Source organism: Bombus vancouverensis, chromosome 12, assembly GCF_051014615.1.
Source record: "Bombus vancouverensis nearcticus chromosome 12, iyBomVanc1_principal, whole genome shotgun sequence".
NCBI classification, from domain to species: Eukaryota; Metazoa; Arthropoda; class Insecta; order Hymenoptera; family Apidae; genus Bombus; species Bombus vancouverensis.
The window spans coordinates 9,068,526-9,095,697 of record NC_134922.1 but is presented as its reverse complement, the minus strand read 5'-3'; the positions used below and the strand labels follow the sequence as shown (position 1 = coordinate 9,095,697).

General features: G+C 34.7%; 1 protein-coding gene, 1 long non-coding RNA gene and 2 other non-coding genes across 14 annotated transcripts; 2 read left to right on the top strand and 2 right to left on the bottom strand.

Moving 5' to 3' along the window:
- The first annotated feature begins 511 nt into the window (after positions 1-511).
- LOC117155228 (NAD kinase) lies at positions 512-27,136 on the top strand. 11 transcript variants are annotated; one of them, XM_033330973.2, is made up of 9 exons: positions 512-812; positions 2,651-2,704; positions 17,575-17,658; positions 21,864-21,993; positions 22,459-22,584; positions 22,707-22,878; positions 23,951-24,303; positions 25,226-25,308; positions 25,897-27,136. In XM_033330973.2, exons 1-9 carry the CDS (start codon positions 700-702, stop codon positions 26,087-26,089), a joined length of 1,308 nt encoding a protein of 435 aa, XP_033186864.1. In that variant the 5' UTR covers positions 512-699; the 3' UTR covers positions 26,090-27,136. The 11 variants fall into 11 exon arrangements, with proteins under 11 accessions (XP_033186864.1, XP_076479186.1, XP_076479188.1 ...); XM_076623071.1 differs by lacking the exon at positions 25,226-25,308 and adding an exon at positions 25,365-25,447 and having other exon boundaries at positions 513-812; XM_076623075.1 differs by lacking the exons at positions 512-812; positions 2,651-2,704; positions 25,897-27,136 and adding exons at positions 10,523-10,788; positions 11,719-12,332; positions 25,365-25,435.
- Positions 6,373-6,443, bottom strand: TRNAG-CCC (transfer RNA glycine (anticodon CCC)). The gene has a single exon. It is a non-coding gene; the product is annotated as a tRNA-Gly (tRNA).
- On the top strand, positions 12,616-12,687 carry TRNAE-CUC (transfer RNA glutamic acid (anticodon CUC)). Its single transcript has one exon. It is a non-coding gene; the product is annotated as a tRNA-Glu (tRNA).
- LOC143303416 (uncharacterized) lies at positions 17,745-18,773 on the bottom strand. Its single transcript, XR_013059644.1, has 2 exons — positions 18,184-18,773; positions 17,745-18,107 (listed from the first exon to the last, which is right to left on the bottom strand). It is a non-coding gene; the product is annotated as an uncharacterized LOC143303416 (long non-coding RNA).
- Positions 27,137-27,172: the final 36 nt, after the last annotated feature.

Below are 27,172 nucleotides of genomic sequence, written 5' to 3'. Positions count from 1 at the left end.
GTCTGAAAAGCATTCACAACCTCTATTTACATTATTCAACGAGCAGTTTAGACAAAAGTGCAGAATTTCATAACGAAGTAATTTCCATTATATCTTTACACAACTGAAGAATATTACGCAGACGATTGAAGTCCAGGTCGAGCAAGGTAACATGGACCGTCGAACAAATGGACTACTATGAAATGTCATCTACCATTCTTTTGTCTTTGATCACCTAAGTGAGTAGACGCGCGGACAAGAATCGAAGAACCAATAGGAAATAAAGCGGGAAGTACAGAGATGATTCGAAAGTGGAACAAACGGTTGTACTAAGCATGTATCGCAAAAGAGTAGATTGCCGGGACTGCGGCCGAGGATAATAAAATTGTACGGCCGGTATTAACACGAGGATATTATGTATTCGGCGAGTGGCGAGAAAAGTATGTTGGAGGGAAGGGAAAGAGGGTTCCATTAGAGTAGCAGCCAATCCATAGGCGTAACAACCTCGATAAAGTTAACTCCGTGAGTGTTCGCTTTCAGTACGCGACGAGACATCTCTTGGTGTGGTTCTCGCAACTAGATCCTCTGCTGATTCATAGTGCACCCATCAAAACAAGTTGTTCTCCAACGTTGTTTCTCCAATCAAATACACCACACCAACAGTTATTTTTCACGGTGATAGAACATACAGTAGAAGGAAAAGAAAGAAAACTGAACAGGATGAATGAGAGAGATCTACAGTTGGCTAGAGCAATGGTGGATCTTGAGTTGGATGAAAATGCTCCGAAAAAAACGATTGTCATCAAGATGCACGATAAACAGCAAACGTTCAGGTAGTGTTCGTATCAATATCTTGTTAAACTAACCAATTAGTATTCTGTTAAAATAATTGACGCAAGATTAAAGTCGAAAAATGGTTTGATTATAAATTACGATTATGTATTGATTGGTGAACTTTAATTGATTCATGAACGATCTATAATTTAGGATCGATAGGTTGTTCCAATTATGGAATATCATTTAAATTTCATGAATCGTGTGTGAATCTACGTCACCGATTATAATGCGCGTTGCTTGTTACACGTATTAACTCGCGTATCGTAATAGTATTTGATTTTTATCGCGTGTATAATTAATAGAAGCTGCTGGCCGAAAATAAATTGGCAGTCGCGTCTATCGGGCCCGCAAGGAGCGCGCCTGTGGAAGACGCGTTAAAAATAAGAGATACGCTCATTGATTGTGAGGCACGGCCGTGACATCCATGGACACGAAATTTCCTTAGAGTTGGTGTAAAAGTCAAGGCCAAAGAATGCTCAAACCTGCTACGATATCGATTAATTTATATTAAGCAATAGGTCACAATGTGAGGCAGACTTTATTTTTCGAATGTTTTTGTGGTGTAATGCTCAGCATTCTTGCCTTAAAAGCAATTGACTGGAATTCGATTCCTAACCGTCGCCCATGATTTATTTTTTCCTTTCTTCCAGTATTATTATTCAAATGAAATCCACAAGAGAAACTCGTGGTAACCACCCATATTTCTACCTTTTCAATCAACCAAGTTCAAAATTGTCTTTTTATTTGGTTTTAGATTTTTATTTACTTTTTATTTTGTTTCTAAATATGTGATTTTGTGAGTATCTTGAACGTTTAAAAGATGGTGGCCTTTATAAATAGACTGAGGATTTCAATACAAATTTATATTTGTATTATTATTATACAGTCAAAGAAATGAGACTCAATCAGAGTTTTATTTCACTTACTAAATATTGAATAGTTTACTTTGAATATACTTTTGTACACACTCTCAGATATATGCATGAATATCCTCACTCTAATTACGAGGCTAACTATAATATTATACAATATTATCCCGCTTAAATATTAGTTTATTGGTTTTCCATGATAATTTGTAAATTTAAATCTAATTATTCGCATTTCGAATATCTCATATTAACATACATCCTTTTAGTCATTAAGTGGCTTTAAAACCAGAAAACCAATAAAAATAGACTTATTATGTCTTTTATCCGTGATCTTCAAGTATGACAGAAAAATCACAACAAAGATGTTTATCTTTCTATCAAAGATTTTAATTTCTTTTCCTTTCTTTTTATATAGTCCTAATACTTTCTACGTACTACAAGCTTAGATCGAAACTCTTCACAGAAATGAATTAACCGATCTAGAGCAAGGCCGGAAACGGACCTTGCCATTCTTATTTCTAACAACGCTCTCTATTTTGGAATAGTGCATACAATGGAAAGCTACGTATAAATACACGCACATCGTGATCGTAATATTAGAATTATCATATTATTGATATCCAATTAATGTTTAATTAGCGCTCAATCAATAGTTTATCAACAAATGATATACACACTTGTTAATGACCCACAGCCTCATTTCAAATTCTAATGAGATCTCTATATTATTAGCAAACGGAGTGAATTACATAAGTCATTTTTATATCTATTTTAATATTAATGTTTCTAACCATCCTTGTATGCATACATTATCTACTTATCGTTCTCGTACAAATACAAAATTTCTATGATTCAGTTTTGAAACAGCTGATACTGAAAGTTCTTCAAAATGTTAAGGATTTGATACACGTTACTTGACTAATCTATTCTTCACTGATATCTAACCAGTTCTCTTTCTCTTGAAGCAACACGCGGTGCGAGTTAACAGTCGATTACTTGGAGGCAGTGGAACCGCGAAGGTAACGCAGATTTCTACTTTTTAACATTCTTGTCCTTGTAACTAGCGCCATCAGCATGACAAAAGAGTCCTTGTATGATCTTTTGTGCTTTTTGTGTTCCGTAATATCTTAAACGAGATATATCTGTAACGCACCGTTTATGTACAGTGATGTGCAAAAGTTTTTGGCCAGACAGATTTTTCACTTTACATTGTAAAAGCAATATTTTAAATTCTGCCAGAATCAAAATAGGTCCAATATCTGTCAGCAAAAAGATAAAGAAGCGTAATTAATATTATTTTGCTATATATGTATTGGTATTCCTTTTACTCGCCATATCTTTATACGAAATATTAATCAATATTCTTTTATATATTGCTTTTGCAATATAAAATACAAAATCTGTGCCATCTGAAACTCATATCATGACACTGTATACGTTTACAATGTTTGAGTTTTTGCTTGGAATGCACATCCATTCCTCTTGTTCCTGTTTTCGTAAAGAAGCAAACTTTCTCGTAACACACACGAGAACGCTTCCTAACCCGAATTGCTTCCCTTCCTCCTTTAGCATGCTGTACGATGTTACTTCAATATTTCTATAATTTAAGGCATGGAATTTGTTTCGTCTGTTATTGTACATGTGCTTTCTAATTAGTTCTAGATTAGTTCTAGATATGTTATAGTCATAGCCTTCATCGAATTGTCTATGCCTGTTTGTTAGTTAAATACGATCACTTTATTTGCTAAATACCCTGAAGCACAGTGTAGCTTTTCATAACTGGCGTGACCGTTTTAAAAAAGAAACTAGCTTTCGATCGACCGAATGTTGCAAATTAACCTTGAGCCTTAGAAGGAACTTTCTCGCAGTGCAATTGACACGCACTGAGGATACTGGTTTCCAAGCGTTCGAGAACAAGTTAGTCCTGTTGTATCAAGAAAGTTAATCCAATTCACAGTCGTTCTAGCTGCTTTCATTTACAATCATCGACGTCAACCTGGTTCAAAGATCATATTCCTCGTTACGATTCCTCGTTATTACTAAAACGTTTAATCAACTAGGAACAATAGTTTGGTGCATAAAAAGTTTCACTTTCATTTAGAATAAATGAACATTTAATTAACCTTTGAATGCATTGTATTATTATTTGACAATATACATATGTATATTTCTGAATATTATTATAATAGCTATTAGAATATTTGACGCAAATCAATTCTTTGTGTTATTATAGTAACTGTTATAATATAATAGTTGATGGGTCTGTGAACCACCTGTTGAAAAAAGAAAAAGTTGCCAATATCTTTAAGTATCTCATTATACAAACATGAGAATATGCATTTACGTGTTACAATTTACAAAATCGAGGAAGCAAATATTTAAGTGAATAGCCTGTAATATCTCGCAAATGTCGATTAAAAAATGTTGATTAAATAATGCTTCTGCTTCTATGTAAACAGTTATTCGAAGAATGTGAATGATTACCACGTAACTTATCCGAGCATGGTAACCTGCATGCAGGATCGAGATCGCGGTCGATCTGCCTATATTTGTCAATACTCCACTATCATTTTCAAGATCACAATGTCATTGTCGTCATTCGGCGATAATAGTTTTTCTTCGTCGGTTTATGTGTACTTGAGTGACTAAACGATGATCTCCTTTTCTCCATAATTATTGTAAACAAAGTTTTATAACAAAGCAAATCGACTAGTAGCTAATTATCGGTAACTTTTATTAGCGATAGATGATAAACTTATATCTTATTAGCCGAGGTTATCGCTCTGTATCGCTGATTTTTCACATCGTACATCAAGCAAGAAGATACCCAAAAAGCAGGTTGACAATTTTGTTGCAAAAAAAATACAGATTCATCTCACTTATTCTTAGTTTATCTTGTATAATTCAATTAATATCATTAGTGAAATGCTGAAACTTACGTGTCACGAATCAGTAATGCCAATTGATTTTCTTAGATAATTGGAACAAGCCTAGTAATAATCGTATTTATTAGAAAATAATGAGGTCTATAATCTACCATATGACTTGTCAATTTACTAATATTATTAATTACTCAATTATTGTGCAAGATTTAATCCAACAGAATAATCTTCATCATCGTTTAACACAATATAACCACACGAAAACTCTTAACTGAATTAGGAAAGTCTATGGAATGATCTTTGATAACGTACTAAAATAAGACTGAGCATGAAATCTGATAAGACTAACAATAAGCCTATTGTCAGATTGGAAGCTTTGTTTATTAGCTAGATAAAAATACTCGTGACTAGGTCAGATTCTTTAACCTCTTCACTGTTAGGTCTGTTATTACCTAACATTTACAGAAACTTTCATAATTATGAAATTAAAAATTGCAATATGACTTCATTTTTTGGAACCAAATTCTAGTCGGCCCTTAGATGATTGAATTTCCACCGATTGAATTCGTTTATCTGAACATGAACTATTACTATATTACTCAGATTATACGAACTAATTATCTTAATAAAGACAAAAACAATTTCAGTTAGGTCAGTATTACAAGTGTAAATATGACACAATTAATTTCCTATAAAAACAAAAGTACGTGTTAAAAGATAAGGTATCTCTAAATAAAGAAATTATCATTCAAATGACGAGTTAATTCCTTTATAACGATACTTAAATTGCAATATAAAATTACATCTTCCTTCGAGAATACGTTCGAGCTAATATGGCAAGACTATGACTAATTCATAGTTGCTTTGAACTTATATATCACGTGTTCAATTTGTGGTGGAAAGATAAGGAAGCTGAGAGTAAATTTGGAGGGGACAGCGGCTTGGGAATTCAGAATCCTCAGGTCAATCAAAAATCACGACGCACTAGTAAAGCACGCGAACACGATCTGTTTTTATCAATGTTCGTTGGGTTATCGCTAAGGTTCCGTCTTATCATTGGAAATTTTTGTTTTTCTCCTTTGTCCAGCAAAACGCCGATCGAAAGTGTACGTTGTCGAGTCGTTTCAGTATAGTGGTACCCGTTATATAGTGATGCAACGTAGTGGCAGTGTGCTGAGTAGGGCGGTTTTGCTCAAACGATATTCAAGTATCGATAAAATTATCAGGTATGGTACTGTTATCGGTAATGAAACAAATCCTCCAAGTTAACCGGGCTATTGCGGATAAAATTTCATGTCGAATTACCATGATAACGAAGATCAAAGTATTTTCAGTTAATCCGCAGAAGTTAACCAATGCAAAATGGTAGAATACGTTTACATTAAATGTGGCATTAAAATATAGAAGTACGAATTTAACTGGCAAGTGTAGTGATAAAAGCTATAAAATACTGGTTAAAACTTTTTGAAAATGAAATTGATAACAGTCATCGTTTTTGCTCTACAAATTCTATTCGAATATTTTCGCTTAAAATCTGACATTAGAACATAGGAGTGATAAAAGTGATAGTAGTAAGTGTAGTAGTGATAAAAGATATGAGGTATTGCTTTAAATTTTATCATTAGAACGTAGAAATATGGATTTAAATGGCAAGTGTAGTGGTAGAAGTTGTCAAGTAATTTTCTTTTAAGAAAAGATTAATATGTCACGGTTTCAATACATTAAATTATTTATATTTAAGAAATATTGGAAGGACATGCGTGTATTTCTTTAGAAATATTTTCCTAAAGAAAAAAAATATATTATGCACTGCCCGGGAATCGAACCCGGGTCGCAAGAATGGGAATCCTGCATGATACCACTACACCAACAGTGCTACTTGCAAAGCGTAGATTACTTTAGTGAAGATAAGGTCACGAAATTCCAAGTATTTTTATATTGTTATATTTAGAAATACTCAAAATACAAAATAATTATATAAACATTAGCAATAACCTTTCATCGTTTTATACGAAGAATCCTTGCTCAAGTTTGTATATACTGTATTGTATATGTAAGTATGTATAAAATCTGATGTAGTAAAGTACTACATATATGCAGTTGCATAAAATTTTCATTAAATACCGTTGAAATGAAAATGCATATTTTAGCGCTTGAATTTTTACGATCTTCTTATAATATAGATAAATCTTAAAATACGTAAGAATTTTTGAAAAAATACAAAATTAGAAAATACAAAAACAATCAGAAATACAATGATCAGAAATGAAACACAACTATGCTCTCGCTTATACAGCAGCGCATATTTAATATTGATTCTACTGTATGTCAGAGAATTGTACAGTATAATATTGAATTTATTAATTCTTATTTTTATGATATATTAAAATTTTAATGTATATAAAATTTAAAATAAATAATCTTCCCTCGCATTAAATTTTGATTTTGATTACACAGAAATTTGATTATGCGAACAATATATGTCATTTTTATTTCTACTGTACCTCAAAATTGATCCCAATTTTATTTCATTCGATTTCATTTTTTATAACACATTTTCCTTCAATTGTAAGCGACGTCATTCGTTAAATTTGCATAATTTTCCACTTTCCTGCTCATCGTGGCAATTTAACTGGGGGAAACGCGATGATCGCTTGTACGTTCGTTTCCACTTGCTCGCCACTTTTAGCGTGTTTCTAAAAACACGTAATCTCACTGTTAACCACAATATCATCCGCAAGCCACCAGTTTTGTATTCCTCCGCGAGAAAGTATTTTATTTCACGAAATGCATAAAATAATAAGTCCGAGCATTATCTTCCTGTGAAAAGCGCTCGTCTGTTAGATCTTATTATAGAAATGTTGCAGACAGATTTTTTCTTGAACATGTAGAGTACTAAAGAAGGTTGTATTTAAGGACAAAATAACAAACCATAATTCTCTGATTCAGTATCTCACAATTCTCAATATTTTCAGTTTTTATTTTTCAAGTGATTCTATTAACCACTCAATGATTCACACAGTACAAAAGCTATATTTAAGAACGAAACTTCCAATTCTTTAAAATTTTCTTTCTTCAATTTTCGAGTAGTTCTATTATCCACTCTATGATTCACACAGAATAAAAGCTAAATTTATAAATAAAATGGAAATGGTAACTTCTAGTATACGTAGATCCCGAGTTTCTCAAACTTGTCTCTAGTTGACTTTCAAATGGCACTATTACCTATTCGACGATTCACATAGAACTCTCTTTCTTGCTGACACCATAAATCTACTTTAATTTACGCGCCTCAATCGCCACAGATACACCAGCATAAACAATTCAATTCTCATTCCTTCAATCCTCTGTCGTTCCTCATTTACACGAATTTTTGTTTCCACCAATATAATCATGGCAATCGTGCTTCATTACAGTGTTAATGAAATATCAAAATATTTTATATGCTATAAAATATTATACGCTTTCTATATAATAAGTGTTTAAATATCTTCATAAGTCACTGTATGTATTAAAAATATCTATCTTTATCTAAAGTATCTTAACAGAAAGCAACATATCGTAAAAAGCGTAAATTATTATTTTTAATCACATATCGAGAAAAAAGTGGAAATAATGGTACAATCGGTACGGCCCTGATGAGACGCTTGTTTCTCCACGGGACACTTCACTCTGTTTCTCGCCCATCGGTTTTGCAACGCCGGCACTGGCGGCCGCAATAAATTTTGATCACTTTCATACCATAATTGCATTACACGCAACTGGTTTACAGTTATGCCTTACGACTTGCTTGTTATATATATTCTCGCAGAACGTACCACTGTTTATTATGCAATCGATGAAGCATCGAATGGAGCGCCTCGTATTCGCGAGAAATATTTTCTTCGCGATGGAGCTTTACTGACATATACACCGTGGGTTTAAATCCTTGTTACAAGCGAAGTCAAGGAAATTTTACAGCTCAAGATAAGACGAAAACCAAAAATAACAAGATTGCGTTGTAGACTTCATTTTCAAGAAAATCGAAATTGAAGGCTTACCAAGTAGTTATACGTGGATTTGCTTACTTCCAAAGTAGATCGAAATGAATGATCGACAGGAAATTATCCTTTGTGTGGAAATAAGTGCAACATATCGAATAAATTTTTCTTTTATTTTCTCGTGTTTCCTTAAATTTAAGCCCACGGTATACACATATTTTAGTCTATTCGCAACTGTCTGACAGAATAGGCGACAGAAATAAACAGCATTGTAGTTGCGAAGTCGAAGACCGGAAGTCGACTACGGTTTTTCTTATCAAGATATAACGCCGGAGAGAAAACGGTAGAGGAAAAAACAATGGACATGAGAGGAAAGGAAATTTCATTCTTGGAGACTGTCTTTCTATCTAAAGATATATAAAATTAACCATTGTGGAATTAGGTAATATGATGTGATTCTTTATTAAACAAAAAATGAATAAAATTGATCGTTGAAAAGTGAAAATAGATAAAATTGATCGTTGAAGAATAAAATTAGTCATCATACATACGTGTAAATATCTATTATTAATATGATGAATCAAAAGTCGGATATCCTATTAGATTTTAGAAAGAATAATAAAAATAGGTCGAGTTCAATTCGATTTAGGCTGTCGAGCAGCTGTATGGTCTCTTTGAAAATGAACCAGTTAATCGTTCGTTCGCCTTTCATTGTCGCTTTTACCACGATTAGCGACTAGCTTAACTTAGTGCCGAGACTACCATGAAAGGAACCTTTCTTCTTTCAAGCATTTCTCTTTTAACAATGGGAGAACAAAGGGATATGTCGTGAAAAGGGTATCTAAGTGCATATGTTATCTGAAAGTTCCAGAAAACCATATGGAGCGCAGGCGCAAAGCAACAAGTATGTACATATGAACTCGGAATCTTTGAAAACAAATTAACTTGAGTTTCACGAGAAAATCTCACTCTGATAATAACCAATAATTAAACAAAATTAAATACGTCATGTACTATATACTCTTTGACTTATGTTAAATAGCAAATTGGTGAAATATCACATCCAATAAGATCTTTGTTTACTAATGTAAGACGTGCAGTTTAGAGGTGTTTTTGAACTTAAAATTATACAATCCGACTATACTACGCTGCTACTATTGCCAAAATGTTCTAATGTACTCAATACGGTCTGATATTCGCTAGGGTCCGTTACGAAAACGCAAGGGCCTTGTTGCCAGATCAATAAAGGAAAATTCCTCCGTTCTCCCTTTCCCGTTATTTTAAACTTTTGTACATAGTATGTAGAATATTCCAACCTGGTGTATCCTTTCCAGTTATATACCATATCCAGATATATACGGAATCCATATATATACACTAATATACACTATTATATATACACTATACAGAATATATATATATACTAATCCATCTTGTATTGACAACAAGCATTATAAAATTTTAAAGTTTTACGAAGAAACGCAAAATATGAATACAATGAAGTAGAATAAATGGAAATTTCGGTGATACTCTTTCGAAAGATCCTGTTGAAAGGTTTTAGACAAGGTTTACTGAATTTGCCACTAATAGTGATCATCCCTAATTAACAACATTCACTGAATCGTTCTGGAAATTTATTGCGGATGGAAACTCAGCGAGGAAATATACAATCATGGAATAAAATAGTGAACTGTTTTAGCTATTACAATCAAATGTTCATCTATCCAATCAATGTTCAATGTACCGTACCACAGGTCCTTTCATTAAAAATTTGGAAGTTGCTGAAACTTTGCAATCGCAGAATAATGTTACAATGTTGATGGCCACGATCGAACGATCCATCGCCACTTCCCCTACATGTTTTTTATCGTGTACTGCGTGTACATTCAGATAGTTGGTGCAGATTGGTGGGGACGTGTGTGAGTTAGAAAGTCGTAAGTGCCTTTCAGAGGCTGTAGCCAGTACAGTCTTGGTTGCTCAGTGAAATCGGAGCAGTCGTCGATCGAGGTACGCTCGTTACTGTATACCGTATACACTTACGCGATCGTTTCATTCACCAGAATGAGAATTCCGGCTTCCAGACCTCGTTTCTATACGACGCGTTCGATTTCTATCAAAATGTCCCCCTAGGAAGCACTGTTATTTGCGAACTAGCTCGATATATCTCAAACGAGCAAAGACGCTCGCGCAAACATTTCTTTAGTCGCGACGATACGTTTAAAAGCTAGAATTCACGGCCTTGTAAGTATGCTTTCTCTTTTAAAAATAGTTGTGTGTAATTTCGCGATTTGAACGATCGACGAGCGACTTTGTGCGATCAAGGAAAATTATCTTGAAAAACTGACCGATTTCTCGTCGCAATCCATGTAAATTTCGATACCAAATTGGAGACAATTTAAAATAGGATATTTTTGTCTATTTAGGCGATCGATCCTTAATTGCGATTGACACAACCATTGATATAAAATTAAAGTTAGTTTGAAAAAATAAGATGAACCATATTAGTGATCTGAAGATTCCTAATTACGACCTACGTGTATACGTAATTACTATAATTTTTGTTTCCAAAATCAATACTATGCATATATTTTATTTCCATATTCACACGCATCCATCAGAATATACATTTGTAGAAAAATTTGAGATTTACATATAACCTTCGGTACGATAATAAATTCTAAAATATGGTATCGTATATATTACATAATATTTGTAACATATTTTTGCTGCTACTATACTGCCAGTTTAGAAAATAGACCGTTACCGAAAAAATAAACTGAAGCGGACGTTTTAATAAATTGTAAATCAAAACGATGAATAATACAAATATTTTCAACGAGCCATTAATTACTTCTAAGTGCAATCTTTCTGAACTACAAGAAGTAGGTTCTAATCATGTTAAAATGAAGACAAATAAGTAGAATTGAATCTTTTATAGAAATTGTGCCAAAAAAAGTTGTTGGCTTATTATATTTGCAAAAATAGTCATTCGTTTGAACGTTGAAAATTGTGCAAATTGCACGTCAAGCATAAAAGATGGAGGCGAACTTACAAGCGACAAGTGGGAATTGCGCAACGCTTGCAAAGTTTCATTTACATAAGCGTGCAAGTAATATCAACTAAACTCAATCTAACAAATTTTTTCCTTATTCGAACTCGCTCTTTGTTAAGTCTAAGCTGGCATAATAATCTTCTTCGTTGCGCAAACGAAAAAAGAAAGAAAGCGGTGCCTCATAGGGCGTTCGAAAGTGGCGCGTTAATCAAGTGTCACGTGATAGGTAGTTGATTAATATTGGAGATTCGTCATGGTCGATCGCGTGTGACAAAAATCGTCAAAGGTGTTTACGACTTCGCAAAGGTCACTGTAAAATCTTATACCAAACGCTATAAAACAAGGGAACGTAAAAATAATTTAAAAATTATTGAGACATTAAAACTATTAAAGTGTTGAATATGTGTGTGAAACCACGAAATGTTTGATTTGTGTAAAATGTGTTGCTTCGACGGGGAAACGTTTAGACTGGCAAATTATTGAAAATATGCAATAAAATCCATGATTCAGCACGAAGTTACTAAAACTATTCGAGAAAAAAAGATGTTGCATAGGTAATAAACATGGTGGGAGATAAACAGAGACGTCGAAGTGTGAGCGAAATGCTCGATTGGCGATGTGTCGTCAGGAATAAAGGGGACGATATGGACGATACATGCATGAACGTGCCCTTCCTCGAGGACTACGACAAGGATACGAAAATGCGTCGCAGGAAACGTTCCGGTACTTGGCCGTGAGTAAATTACTTTACGACCCTTTGAAAGATTGGAATGGAAAAGTAATTCCTTCTTGGGCTGCTATAATTTAATGAAAAATGATAAATACGCGAGAATGGTAAATTTGATAAAATATTGATAAATATGAGACTTAGTTTTAAGGTAAAATTTGTATAGTGGTTGTGAACTAGTGATTGATTGATTGCACATAATTTAATTACAATTAACCGATTAAAGTATATAAAATAGTAAATTAGGGTCTGCTTAAAATTCGAAATTTTTCTGTATAGTAGTATGTAATCCGGTATGGTCTAGTGGCTAGGATACCTGGCTCTCACCCAGGAGGCTCGGGTTCGATTCCCGGTACCGGAAATTTAATTTTATTTTTGGCTATTTAATATTTTAATCTTAGGTTTATGTAAAAGGCAAATTTTAAACTATGAAGAATTAAATTAATTAGAATAATTTTTTGTTATATATAATTATGTATATGAAGCGAGCGTGAATTTTGTTGGAAAGGAAATGAAAAGTAAACCGAATGGTATAGCGCGACTATCACGAAACCTGTACATATACAGCTGTTCAATTTCGTAATTAAACTGGGACCTCGCGTAATCCGATTCCAATTCGTGCGAAACTTGAGCGAAGTTTGCTTGCTCAACATTCTTGTTAGTCAGGGACACTTCATCGCGACGCCCGTGCAAACTGACAATTTGTCTGGCGTATAAACTATACATATTGTCGAATAATCGATGAGTATGGTCTGGGAAAAGTGAAAAGGTATTAAATAACAATTACAGATACATTTACGATTACTGTGTAATGTTATAAATTTTCAAGAAAAGAAATTGTAATGTATTTATCATAAATTGAAAATAGAAATCAGATTACATTAACATAAATTGATTAAAAAAAATTGTGAATGATATTCATAATTTATGTTAATGCAAATTTGGCTGTTAATGAAGTAATACGTATAATATAATATAACTGATTTAATACTCCATTCGATTATCTTTTCTGCTTCGTTTTTGTTAACTTCACATTGTCACTTTCATACTCTAAATTGCGTAAAAGTAGTTAAATAAAATCATCAGAACATAAGCGTATATCCGGTACGCAATTGATTGGTCCACAGTGTTAGAGCATGCGTGGCGTACGTCAGGCGTCGCGACGCCAGCGTCGATCCGCCCGTAGCGTCAACGAGCTTCGTCTATTTATTAACTTTTATTTAATAATGAAACGTGCCTGCATCAATTCAAACCCTTTTCTCTAATATCTGAACATATTCTGTGTGCATCATTGAGAATCTCGACGAAACAGGGCGTCTGTTTTGCAAATCGGTCAACATGGACGACGCAGAATTGAGGTAGGACTGGAGGTAGGTGTTGGTTAACCTAAATCTCGCGCGGGGACATGTGCTCGTGCCGATATCAAACACTGTTCGCTTTTTCCAATCTGTCGTTTATGTAACAGAGGCTCGTGATGCAGGCGTGATGTCGTTTAACGATTAATTAACAAAAATAGCCGACGCAGAAATTATAGAACTACAACGGTGCTTAATTTCGTCGTTGATAAGACCACAAAAACAGGGGATTAAAGTTAAAGGCGATCAAAAAGTTGTGATTTAATTGGTATATACTGTTATCGTTTATGTAAATAAGAATTGAACTGTAGTGACCCATGCATATTTTTAAAAGACGTTCTACGAACTCAAACGTTGTTGTTCCACTGTCTAAATCCAAAGGAACGGGACTATTTGTCCTAGGTTATGTCGCATGGCAACGAAGTAGACCGTTCCAAGTAGAAGGATGACGTTGAGGCCGGCGGAGGTAGACATCATTAAGGGGGCACGCATTGCACCTCGTTTCGCACACGTGTACAAAAAGGTCGGAGTACCTGTTGGAATCGGCATAGTGGGAGTGTTTTCTGTTGCTCCTTTCTTTTGTGAGCGAGAACGCGTTCACGTTTTGCCAGGTAGATTCCATTTTTCGCAGCTTGTAGGTCGATCACCGATGGCCCTATGGGCTACCGTAAGCCTTTACACACCAATAGCGGCCCCGTTTACAACCGTCGCGTTCGGAATTTCAGAAATTCACGTTCGATGCAATCGATTACCGAACCGGACGTAGCCGTGAGCCGATCGTTTTCTCCTTTAACAGATCAGAGTCGAAGAGAGAGCCGACAACAGGTTGGGAAAGAAAATCGATCATGGTGTTTTGCAAGCTTTCCATGCACGGCAATCTGGGCCAAGCCACGATTAGGGATACGTGATCGTTGTTGGCGAACAAAAGGGCTCTTTCTCTTTCTTTCTCTTCTTCCTTCGTTTCTCATCCAGCGTGTTCATTTTTCTTCAGGCTTCTCTTTCTCTCTTCGAGTTTCTCAATCAATTGAGAGAAAGTTGTATGTCGAATAGTTGGACCGAGTGAAACCGAGAGGAAAAAGTTACCTAATGATGTCCGAAAGATCCTTGTAATAATTTGTAAAGATTGCTTCTCATTTTACTATTTTTTTCTTCGATTTCTAAATAATTCGGGTTCTAATGGTTCGAGTATCTGTCGTCATTTGAGATCAATGACACAGCACTACGATCTATACGTTTATACAGAAGCGTACTATAGAAGATTCGTTGCAAGATAAGATAATATAATACGATATAATTGGATATTATTACGTAACGTTGGTGTTAGTGTCGACAAGAACCATGAAGTTTACGGTATACCGACGGTTCCGTGGAAAGAATCCCATAATTGTTGGCTACCTCCGATCTGATCGTCATTCTGCGTGCAGCCACCTTGGGATTCGGTCCTTTCTAAAAAGTTACTGCCTTCGAGAGAAATGTTCGCTGATACATAATGCTACGCTTGTGACTAATATCATTTCCCTTGGTTCTGGACGGTGACAGTGATGTGAAAATTTGATCGTGTTTGTGGAACAGTGAATTTCTTCGAGATCTCTCGATAATAAGAGAGAGACGCCGATTCTATACCACATAGAATCATTGGCGTACATCGATTGACAAGATTGAAATAAATAATGCACGAAAGATGGTTATTGATGGTTCGCTTTTTTGAATAGGATTTTCCAACATGAGTTCGGAGTTAATAAATTAAAATCTTTTATCGTCGCCGATAAATAATTCGTATATTGCTGATTTAATTATTAAAATTCATCGAAAAAGAGAAAGGTCGTGAAACTTGTTGCGAATTCTCAACTAATTGGCGATCGTCAGGTGCAACTGATCGGTTGATATCGTGAATCTTGAACGAGATTAACGTTCAAGGTGGAAGTAGAGATACGGAGTAGTAGTATGTTTAGTTTATTTATTTTCACTCTTTAGTATATACGAAGAAAATCACTGGCAAGTTAAGATGCTGAATAATGTTTTGTTTAGCTAATTTAGTTGCACTGTTGACTAACACAAAGAGCATGACGCTCTGATGAGAAGACTGTTGTAAGACTTCCTTAAGGAGCTTCGTCTGGTCCTTACAGACTAACTCTCTGCCCCCTGGTTTTCCTTCGTACCATCGTTTCTATGGGAAGGAAATCTATTCTTTCAAATCTTGTAATTGTGTATTCTCGTAGGCACATATCCTCTGGTTTTGTTGTTTGTTTACTTTAGACAAGACTCATCATGACATAGAGTTAGTTTGGGTTAGGTTGGGGTTATGCTTATTACTCTCTTTAATGACGTCATCATCGTAAAATTTATAACCATAAATCACATCAAAAGTAGGAAATTCGGACTTTCCCAAAAAGGAAAAATGTATCGTCCGAGTCAGAAACGAACGGCGACTTCAAATCCCGAACAAAATCCTTTAGAACCGTTCGACTAATTTATTCAACGTACACATAATTTTGCCAGTGCTATACTGTAAATATTAAGCAAATTAGTGAAAAAGGATATGACGAGAGAGGCTCGATGCAAAGAAAGAACGCGCCCTTGAGAGTAAATCTTACTACTTCTTGGTAACTCGCTTAGGGGACATCGCATTAATTTCACATTAGTCGACCTTCGGATTTTAATGACTGCATAGTTCCGCAAAACAAAGACGATTTTGCAACGTTTCAAGAATCTTCGTGTTTCCAGGCGAATGATATCCTACCGTTGCGACTAAGCTTTTACTAAAGTTTTCGCGTCGACTTTATCATGAAGAAAAATTGCTGCTATTAGCGGTTACTCGAGCCGTATCGAATGATATATCTATTTCATCAATTGATATAACTGTTGTACGCCAACTACATATTTAGGGGAACAACAGAGTGGAACACTTCTAATCCAACTGAATATTTAAACATTATATTCTGCTCTGAATAACGTTATATGTGTATATGTATATCGATGCTAAGAATAAGGAATAAGCTAGAAGATAAGTTAAATGGACTTTTTTATGTAAGATCTGAGAAAGGAATTAAATTTAACGTAGAACTGATTAATTCGATAAAAGTCTTACAAAATGGCAGACCAAGTCTCACCTTTACTGGATATTCAGTGCAATGACCATTTTCATTTTAATTGCGATATGCTTGATCGTCTCAGGAACGGATCGATCACCTCGTCGGCAGACAATATTCCACGGAGCAGAGTGCTCAGGTAGACACTGTTTTTTCTTCGAAGATTTATAATCATGTGTCACAGTTATGAGCGTTATGAATTAGCAATTCTACTAAGTTTCTGCGTAAAGCAATTACCGTCCAATTTCTTTATTATGTATATACATTACGTCGAATTGAAAAAAGAAACAAAATATTCATGTACTCGAATATTGCATTTTAATATTTTCACATATATATGTATATTGTATATGTCTATTTGCCAGCTTCTAATACATTGGCCGCTCAGTTTTCAAAGGACTCATCAGTTTTTAGTTTTTAATGATATTATATAACTAACAATTTAATCTCATTCTATATGTCATCGATTAGTTATCATTTTTTTTTATCGCTACTTCTAGCTATTTCAATTATCATTTATCAAGTCATTCATGCAAATGTATCTTTTTCATATGATGTTTACTATTAATTCTCTATCTTGACGTCAGTGCCCGTTTGTTACTCCGTCAAAGATTTCATTAATAACAAAATTATAATATAATTAAAATACAGGTTTCTTTTCTCGTTTTATAGCGATAATAACAGAACTTTGTTATTTCTTACGGAAAGTGGAAAACAGATAGATTAGATAAGAATGATAAAATGTTCGTAACTGTCATAACGATGACCTTAATTGTTTATTCACTTGTTTTTTTTTATTTGCAGGAGAACTAGAAGTCTAAATGCACCTAGTCCCATACAACAATTTGGGCCATGCGGGCGCATCATGAAAAATTCAGCAATGATCATGTGAGTACATATATAAATTTCGAAAATATGTATTAGATCATTCCATAAATAATATAATATACATATGTAACTTTAAAATGTAAAAATTTTGTCAATTTTATCGAGGAATAATATTATTTATTTTCTGACGCTATGCTCCACCTTTCTAGGCTTTCTTACACAACTGAACTGATACTGTTATCGGTTCAATATTAACGCAATTTGACGCAAGTTACAAATTATCGGTGTTGATAGATTGTTTTGCATAACAATAAAGCGCGTAAATTCTACGCGCCAATTTTACAGATCACAATTTGTTTAATTGTCTAAAATAGTAAAATTGTTCGGTAGAAATCCACAATCTGCAACTTGTCATTTATCGATCCATTAACATGTTGAATGTCATGCCAGCTTTGCAAGGTTTGGCCGAGTTACCACGATGAATTTTTTATTATGCGATATATATAATGCTGAAATATTACCCCCCCCCATAGCGCTATAGTGCAATTTTGCTCGATTCACTTATTTTTTGAGATTATCAATTACCTCATATTGTTTCTTCGCGTTGCTAAATAACTGTTCCATGTTGTTACGTCCAGAGACTTATCATAAACCCGGACCCGCAATCCTAAAGAACCGTTACAAGATTTAGCATTTTCTACTTTATTATCAAGGCTCTTAATTGTCACCAAACAGCTTTCAAGTCGAAACGTTCCTTAGGGTTATTGTTCATTAAGGTGAAACACGGAAAAAGCGGGTGTTTCCATGTTCTACAGCCATTGGTGGGGGGCGCACATAATAGATCTATATTTCATGTATAAATAAAATTATTTTCATACATTTTATACTGCATTAATTTCGTCACACCATTGTAGTAACGATGGTAATGATAAAAAATGTATATCTATTGACGTTTGTTCTTCACTCTTCATGACTCATCTTGGTGCTCCGGCCAAGAATTTAAATTCTTTTATTGAAAAATTCCAAAAATTGTGGTGTCACATATTGCATTATTACTTTAGAAAGTTGTTTGCCGACCAAATGCAGAATTTTTAAATATATCCTTTTATTCTATCCAATGTTGAACATTGAAATGGTAAAATAAACTTGCTTCTCGACTCTTATTATTATACCGATTATTTCTTTACTAATAGCTATTCATAATTCCATGTATAATTCTTCCAATTCCCATAAATTTTAAACCTTATCTGATTTTTTATTAATGTTATTCGTACTGTGCATGTGAACTGTATGTGTATAATGTCGAACGACTTTACTGTGAAATGACTCGATAATTCCAAAGTTTAAAAAATCGTACGAAATTGGAAAGTATCTTCCTCTGGTCTTTTTTTTCGTCTCGGTTAATTAGAAGGTGAGTTTACGAAGCAAAAGAGAGCGTACCAAATAAAAACTACGCTGCACGCGAGTATTTTGACCTAATTATCCGTGACAATGACTTTTTAAGCGAACCTAAGCGTTGTTTTGCCAGTGTGAAGTAGAAAGCGGTTTTATAAACTCAAGAGGTACGTTGTTAGCGAACACATTGAGAACCAAGCAGAATATCTCGATCTTCTTAAGTAATATTATGCTAACAATGTTGCTGTCATTGTGACAATCACATTATGCAACGAAAGAATCGAGAAACAACTATGCACTGCGTTTGATTCTGGATGTGTTTTGTACACATCATCGTCAGGAACTTTACATAACAGTATCTAGTTTCATAAATTTTGTGAATTAAAAACAGTGCGCACTAACATGATTATAATAATTTAGTGATTACTGAACATATACAGTTTATGTGCGTAAATGGAAAAGAAGTCGATTAACGATTCTTTTTAGCATATCATTATTTTTGAATGTAAATCAATACGATTCATGTGCTTAGATAAGCTTTCATTTCAAGCATTTTTAATATGAAAATTAAGACGATTCATCCATTTACATATACATGCAATTAATATTCAGTTCTGTCTATCAAAACTGTTTAATTAATAATCTTTCGTATCGATAAATCCAATGTATAAAATTTTGTAATGATCAATTAAAATTTTTTTTTGTAAATCTGTTACGTCAAAATTCCAGCCAATTTACTTTTTATATCTGAATAAATACAACCAAAGACTATAAATCGTAGTTGAACTTTGCTATCATTATTGAACGATTAAAATATTAACGTGCATTAAATATTTTTGAAATTAATGAAATTTCTTAGAATAATAATGAAGTCAATGAAGGTACGGAAACAAATAAAGCCGTGCACGTGTATCAGTTATTCGCGTCATTTCAAGTATTCTGCATATAAGAACGCCCCACGATGCTCTCACGTGCATACGAAAGGTCTCGTGCGCTTGCGCATCGTCCAACTGTTTACCGTTAAAATACGTAGCGCTGTGTTCGGTCCACGTTCAGTACGAGTACAACTCTCAGTCTAGTGTCACCATGGTTGGTTCTATCAGGTAGGTCTGACAAACTCCATAATTTGACAGTAAATTGCCAAATCAAGAATTACCTCCGTTTTCGCTTTAGTCACGCACATCAGTGTATACTTATCATCGGCTTTCTATCGCGACTACTTATCAGTGAGAATTTTTGGTTCTTACGTGATTTGGCAATTAAAAGTTACACAACGAATTCGACACAGAAAAATAAAAACATTACAAATTGACCTTAAAAATTACACAACAAACTCAGCACAGAAAAGTGGAAACGTTAGAAGTGAATCTTTGATTTATGACAATTGGAAATTATACGTTAAATTATATATTTCTGTTGAGTAATGCGCAAGTATATTCCCTACGAAATAGTTTCTCTACACTATTTTCATTTGTATATCTTATCATTTTTTCCAAATGTTTTTAATAAAATTGTTGACGTAAATCATCAAGAATCGGTAGCAGTAATGAATGATATAAAACCAAGACAATGACCGCGTTCGATCATAAAATATGTACATAATCACACGTTTGATCCCCGTGACCCTAATTTACTGATAAGATTTGCAATCGATTACCTTTATGTTAACACTTAGCCAACCGCGCGCGCTGCAGCGAGCTATACGTTTCCGCCGCGCTCGGACAAGCCAACCTATACGATGTCAACCGCATATTTTTCCAAGTATCTAGGACTAATATTCATTACTTGAAAAACAAAGAAGTCTAAAAATTATTTAAGTGGTTAATTATATCTGGCGGTAATGATTTTATTCAACGATTTCACATATTGTTTATCCAAAAGATCAAATTAGAAGTTTACATTAAAAGTATAAAATAATATAGGTAAAATTAAAAACATTAAAGATAACTAAAGATTGATAACACGACTTGAACGTGAAATTACAAATTCATAATGCATTTTAATATTTTTTTACAGTGTCGTATCGTTCGATTATAACTTTGTTTAGTCATAACTGATAGTGTAACTTTTTAATTAATTTTAACACCACTAAATTCCTGTATTTTATTATATACTACTTTATAAAAGTAGAAAAAGTGGCGAATTAATTGGGAACGATTCCAGATAAACAATAACTGATAATAACAACAACAACAACAAAAATGAGAACGCGTTGCTAAAGTCAAAAAGGGAGATCTCCCTGTTCGCTTACGCAGCGGTGTTCTTCACAGAAGGGAGGTCTCCCTATTCGGTTGGCTAAGTGTTAAAAAGAGTTCGAGTCGCGCGCGGTAGCTCGTAAAGTATGTTAAAGAGTTCAACCCACCGTATCTTTATAGATTGACAACATTCATTAGGTATAAAAGTCCAATTCATCCTGAAACGTAAAAAAATTCCTATCAATCAGAGCATAAAACTTCAACGTGAGAACTTGTCGATATTATCACTAATTACACCATGTCATGTTTAAGATTAAAGTTTTGTAATAATAAAGCCTCCAGAAGAATCTCTTGATATTTTATCGTTAAGAAGTGTTTGAGCGATCAATATTATTGTGAATATCATTGCCAATATTTTGTGTCCACGATATTATTGTCAATATCATCGCCAATATTTAAGGTACTTAAATTATCCTACGTAATAGACATTACATCTCAACATTATCCTACGTAAGAGACCTTCTGGACTCTACAGAATCTTTAGATAATTCGTATACGTATATTGTCAATACAATGTTGAAACCCTTAAATATCGACAATAATATTGATCGTCTGAACAATCCTCTAGAATTTCATAGAATTCGATTAACAAATTTGCCGTTTATTTTATTGCAGGACCATTCAGGATCCAGCCTCTCAGAGGTTGACGTGGTATAAACCCCCACTTACTGTTCTAGTCATCAAGAAGGTCCGTGATAACTCGGTATTGCCACCGTTTGTACAATTAGTCACATGGCTAATAGAAGTAAGTATTATTCTCTCCTGTCCGACCATTTTGTATGTATATTGTATAATTGATGCGAAAAAACTCCATCGATTCTTTGACTGTTCGATAATTTTAATTGTGCAAATCACTGCGCATAATTCGAGGTTCGATAGCCAGATCTACTGGACAAAGAGGAAAACTATATTCGAACGTCCGTATATATTATTTAGACGATATCATACTTTCACTTGTGCAATCATAGTCAGACTAGTTTCTTTGCGAAGACTCTGTGCTCGTGCTCTAGTCTATCGATTTGAATCACGTGATTGCACTTTTTTCATACACTTATCTACACTTAGTCACATAGCTTTGTAATATATTTCTTGCAGAAGCGAGGTTACGCATTTTGTTAATCTAATGACCAACTTATCTAAAGACCAACGAGCATTTTTAAATTTTCTATGTTTAAAATTCATGAAATTTAATGTTTGAATGTTTTTGTAGGAAAAACGAATGGTAGTGTTCGTCGAGGCGTCTGTTCTGGAAGATCCAGCCTTAGCTAGGGACCTTAGATTTCAGGCGGTTCGAGATAGGCTACAAACTTTCAGAGATGGCACGGATGACCTTCAGGTAATCATTTTTAGCCGCCATAAAACGTTTATTTGTGCTCTTATTGATTCTCAATAATTAAAATATGTTTCTATTGTATTATTTTATATTATATGTGTCATTATTATATGTTTTTATTCAAGGATCGTATCGACTTCATCGTGTGCCTGGGAGGCGATGGAACTCTTTTATACGCCAGTTTATTATTTCAACAATCCGTACCACCAGTCATGGCATTTCACCTTGGGTCATTAGGATTTCTCACCCCTTTTGAGTTCGATAATTTCCAGGAGCAAGTAACAAATGTACTAGAAGGTAAGCACGTAGAACTTCTCAACGATGATCTCAGCGATAGCGATGATCTACGTCCTTCAATATTTCCCTCATTTCTTCCTTGTTGATAGCACAAGGCTTCATAATGTTTAACAAGAACGCGAACCCTTGATATATTTTGTGCAATTATTATATACTGCTAACAATTCCTCCACGTGATCATTCGTTATTCACATTAAAAAGCATGACAAAAAACGAAGGATTTAGAAAAATACGAGACTTACCACAGGCTGTATTTTCTAGCCGTCGCTCGCGGCCCTATGGTGTCGCAGGCAGATCGTTTTATCTGCCCAACGGATGATATACAATGTATCGACGAGCGCATAGTTGTAGCCAAGCAGCGAGCTCTAGAAACGTCGATTTTTGTCCGTTACGTTTTCCAGCATATTGGGGGTCGTCTTCCAAAGAAGACAAAGAAATGATCGCAGGGCAATCAGTCCCTTCTGACGAGCCAAACGTTATACATCGAGAGGTCTGACGAGCAAAATCAAAGACGCATAGTCTAACGAATTCATTGAGAGATATTGTAAAGTCGAGTCAATTTTCTGTAACATATTACTTCATTCATTGTTAAACAATTTGTGGCGTGTTCATCTGTTAATACAGTGTTAAAGTCAGTGAACCACCTCTGTTATCTTAATCGAAACAGGGGAACGACTATTTCGCGGCGTCGATTAACAGAATCGTAGCGAGAATTTACGCCTCTCGCTGACGCGTTTTCCTAGCGACCGCGTCTCTCCGCGAACGGTCGTAACGTAAAATAAACGTGTTGATCATTTTACTATATAGCAATTATAGCGCTATTAACATCATATTTATAACCGCAACCATTGACATCATAATTGATTCAACTCTCCGCTCAAGTTAGCCTGGCATTTAATATTCTTTATTTCTTCAATATATTCTTCTAAACATTTGCATAGACAAGAAACAAGTCATATGAAACAACTAAGTTGCTTATTGAAAACCTATTAGCACCCGAGAGTTGTGCTTGAAAGTTGACAATGTGATAAAAAGCGGGTTATAAATCTGACGATTGTTTGCCTTGCTTTAGGCCACGCGGCCTTGACCTTGAGGAGCAGGCTGCGATGTATCATCATGAGGAAAGGAGAAGAAGATAAGGAGGCGAAGCCACCAACGAATTTGCTGGTGCTGAACGAGGTCGTGGTGGATCGAGGCCCGTCCCCATACCTCTCGAACATCGACCTCTTCATCGACGGAAAACACGTCACCAGTGTGCAGGGTGACGGCCTGATCGTGAGCACGCCGACTGGGTCGACTGCGTACGCTGTTGCGGCTGGAGCCAGCATGATTCATCCTTCAGTACCTGCGATTATGATCACTCCGATCTGCCCTCACTCTTTGTCCTTCAGACCAATCGTTGTGCCCGCCGGCGTCGAGTTGAAGGTATTTCCGAATTTTTTTCACTATCCTACCAATATGCCGGATACCTTTTATAGTCAGCACAAGTTTCGGTACAAAAGGTCTTGAATTGCGAAAAAGAATCGAAAACGTAAACTCGGAAAAATTTCGTAACCGTAATTGTAGAATTCCACGAAATTTTATTTGCAATAATCTATTTTTGTTGGAAGATTCTATTCTAGGAGATTCTATCATATTAATTGAGAGATTCTATAGAAATCTTTTGATCAGAAATTTTAGATGTTCGCAGTCCAATATCATAGAATTTTTAGAATCGAGAAACTTCAAAGTGATAGTCAATACTGTAGTCGTAGAGTTACGTAAATTCAGATTTGCAATTGTACAATACAAGTCGATGTTTATTATAATGTAGAGGAGGAGCCTTAATCAGAGATTTGAAGCTATCACGGTGCATCAAATCAGACATTCTGGATGTGAGCCAATTCTTGAGGGAAATCCGTTTCAATGTTTTATCATCATTGCAGCTAGAAAACCACGATTCTAGAAATTAATGTAGCGTTAACATAATAGTCTTTCCGTGTGAGTCACTAAAGGTTCCTTATCATAGTGGTGTCAGTATTTTATGATGTTGCCATAGAAGGAAACTTGGTGGATATCGCCCACATTCTCAGACCATGCGCTGCTTTGTTATCCTCTGAACAAATTTTCAAACCGTTGTTCCAACATATATTCTAGAGAATGTATGCTACATACCATCAATTAGACTTACTAAGTTGTAACATAGATTCATCCTGTTTTTATATTTATTGCGATCTGTGACATGTGTGTAAGAACAGAATGAATTAATGTCACAACCCAATACATTCTGTTGATAAAGAAAAGACAATTGTTAGAAGATATCATGCTCCGTTGTTGAAGATTAACTGAAAGTTCTTTCCTATCATAGATCTCAGTTTCACCAGATAGCAGGAACACCTCATGGGTATCGTTCGATGGCAGAAATAGGCAGGAACTTTTTCATGGCGACAGGTAAAGATCAATCAATTTCTGAATCTAACTCTCTGCATTTTTGGCTGTTATTACAGATAATGGCTAACAGCAGGGACTGTAGCACAGCTTACGTCTCCTTTGATGGTCGCAATCAACAAGAGCTACGTTACGGGGACAGGTCCGTCCTACTATTAAATACTATAAGACTTTCTGTCTTTTCTTATCTTCATCAGTTCTAAAAATTCCAGCTCTTCTAAAATATTGCAACTTATTACGACATTCCTTCATACATTTTTGAATTTTGTTCTTCCTTCTGAAGTACGTTTCATTTTTCAATGTTTCCATGGTTTTGGGTTCATGAAGAGAGATTTTGATTTCATGGTTTTGGTTTCAACTCACTTGGAGAGTTTCCTTACAGCTACAACTGATTGTTTCTCAGATTTCCAGAATGTAAGTCAACTTACATAGCTGAGAAAATATGATATTTTCCTAGAAACGAGACGTTAGCTGTACTGCAAGCTGAAAGTACTATCGATGCTTCATCTGCTACTACTTATCGCTGTTATCATGTTTTCATATCATATACCTTTTTTTTACATATTTTTAATGTTTTTCTATTATTTTCAGTCTTAGAGTAACCACATCCATCTACCCAGTGCCCAGCATTTGCGCTGCGGACCAAATTACCGACTGGTTCGATTCATTGGCAGAGTGTTTGCATTGGAACGTACGCAAGAAGCAGAAACACTTGGACGAACTAAGTGATTTGACTCATTCATCCAGTAATGACACTTTGGACTCTCTAGATCGCGACAGCTAGGCCAGGCAAGAAAGTCACAATGCACTGCCTTTAAACCAGATCCTAAAAGATCATTATGATTTATCAGTAAGGACTGGTCTCAAAGAACTTCAATGACTCGCTGCATGATACATGAAAAGAACAAGCCTAACCTGTGTTCATTTTATCATAAGAATAGAGGAGAATGAACTCGTCTAGTAGTCGCTGAAGAAACTGAGAAGAAATAGTACGTACCCTCTAAGCGTCATTAGTGGTGCATAAATTCATGGTACACCGCAACTCAAAGCTACCAAAAGAACCTAATAGTATTTGGATGCGTCGTAAAAAACAGTGGATTAGCTATGTTGCAGAATTGCAAATTCTTCAAGTCGGATTCGTTTTTACGAGATAAAGGATCATCAAGAATTTACGTATAATCTGTAATTAATGCATCAAAAAGCCCAACAAGAGTGTTTTCCTATATTTCCAACGCATAATTCTACGCTCTACGACGACGTTCTAATCCGCGAAATCATTTCGGAATGGATCTTTATTTCCTTTCTTTTCTTCTTCCTTTTGTTTTTCTTCTTATTGAATTAATAGATTTTTATTAATATAGACAAAATTGAAAATAAAGGTAAAAAACGCAAGGACTATTGTCGTTAGTGATACTAGTAGTAAAAAATTATTTAAGAAGTGATTACATCAAAGCTGTTGAATTGATTTGTGAAAAAAGCATAGTTAATATAATTATTAATATTCCTTATAAGTAAACAATATTAAAGAAAAAGGTTATGAAAGACACCTCACATCATACATATATAATTATTTATTTTTTATTAGTTTTGATGCATTTTAATAAGTCTATGTTTCCTATATGGATTCATATTCTGTTAATGTTATCAAACTGGTTCTGTTAACTGCAGCAAAGAACACATAAGCGAGAATCAACTAAAGATATTGTTGTTGATAAGTTTTGTGTTCTTACAACGAATATGATCCGGTTAAGGATCATTTTTTTGTAAATGTTGAATGTACTTTTCCTATAAATGAAAATTTTTAATAAAGACATTTTTGTACTACATATAAGGTCTACATCAATAACATCGAGCACAATAATCTAAA

Excerpts from the sequence above, each read along its gene's own strand:
- LOC117155228 (XM_033330970.2), top strand. The coding sequence starts at position 12,163 with ATGGTGGGAGATAAACAGAGACGTCGAAGTGTGAGCGAAATGCTCGAT. Across the intron at positions 12,333-17,574 it reads AAACGTTCCGGTACTTGGCC|GAGAACTAGAAGTCTAAATG; the intron begins GTGAGTAAATTA and ends TTTTATTTGCAG. Across the intron at positions 21,994-22,458 it reads TAGTCACATGGCTAATAGAA|GAAAAACGAATGGTAGTGTT; the intron begins GTAAGTATTATT and ends ATGTTTTTGTAG.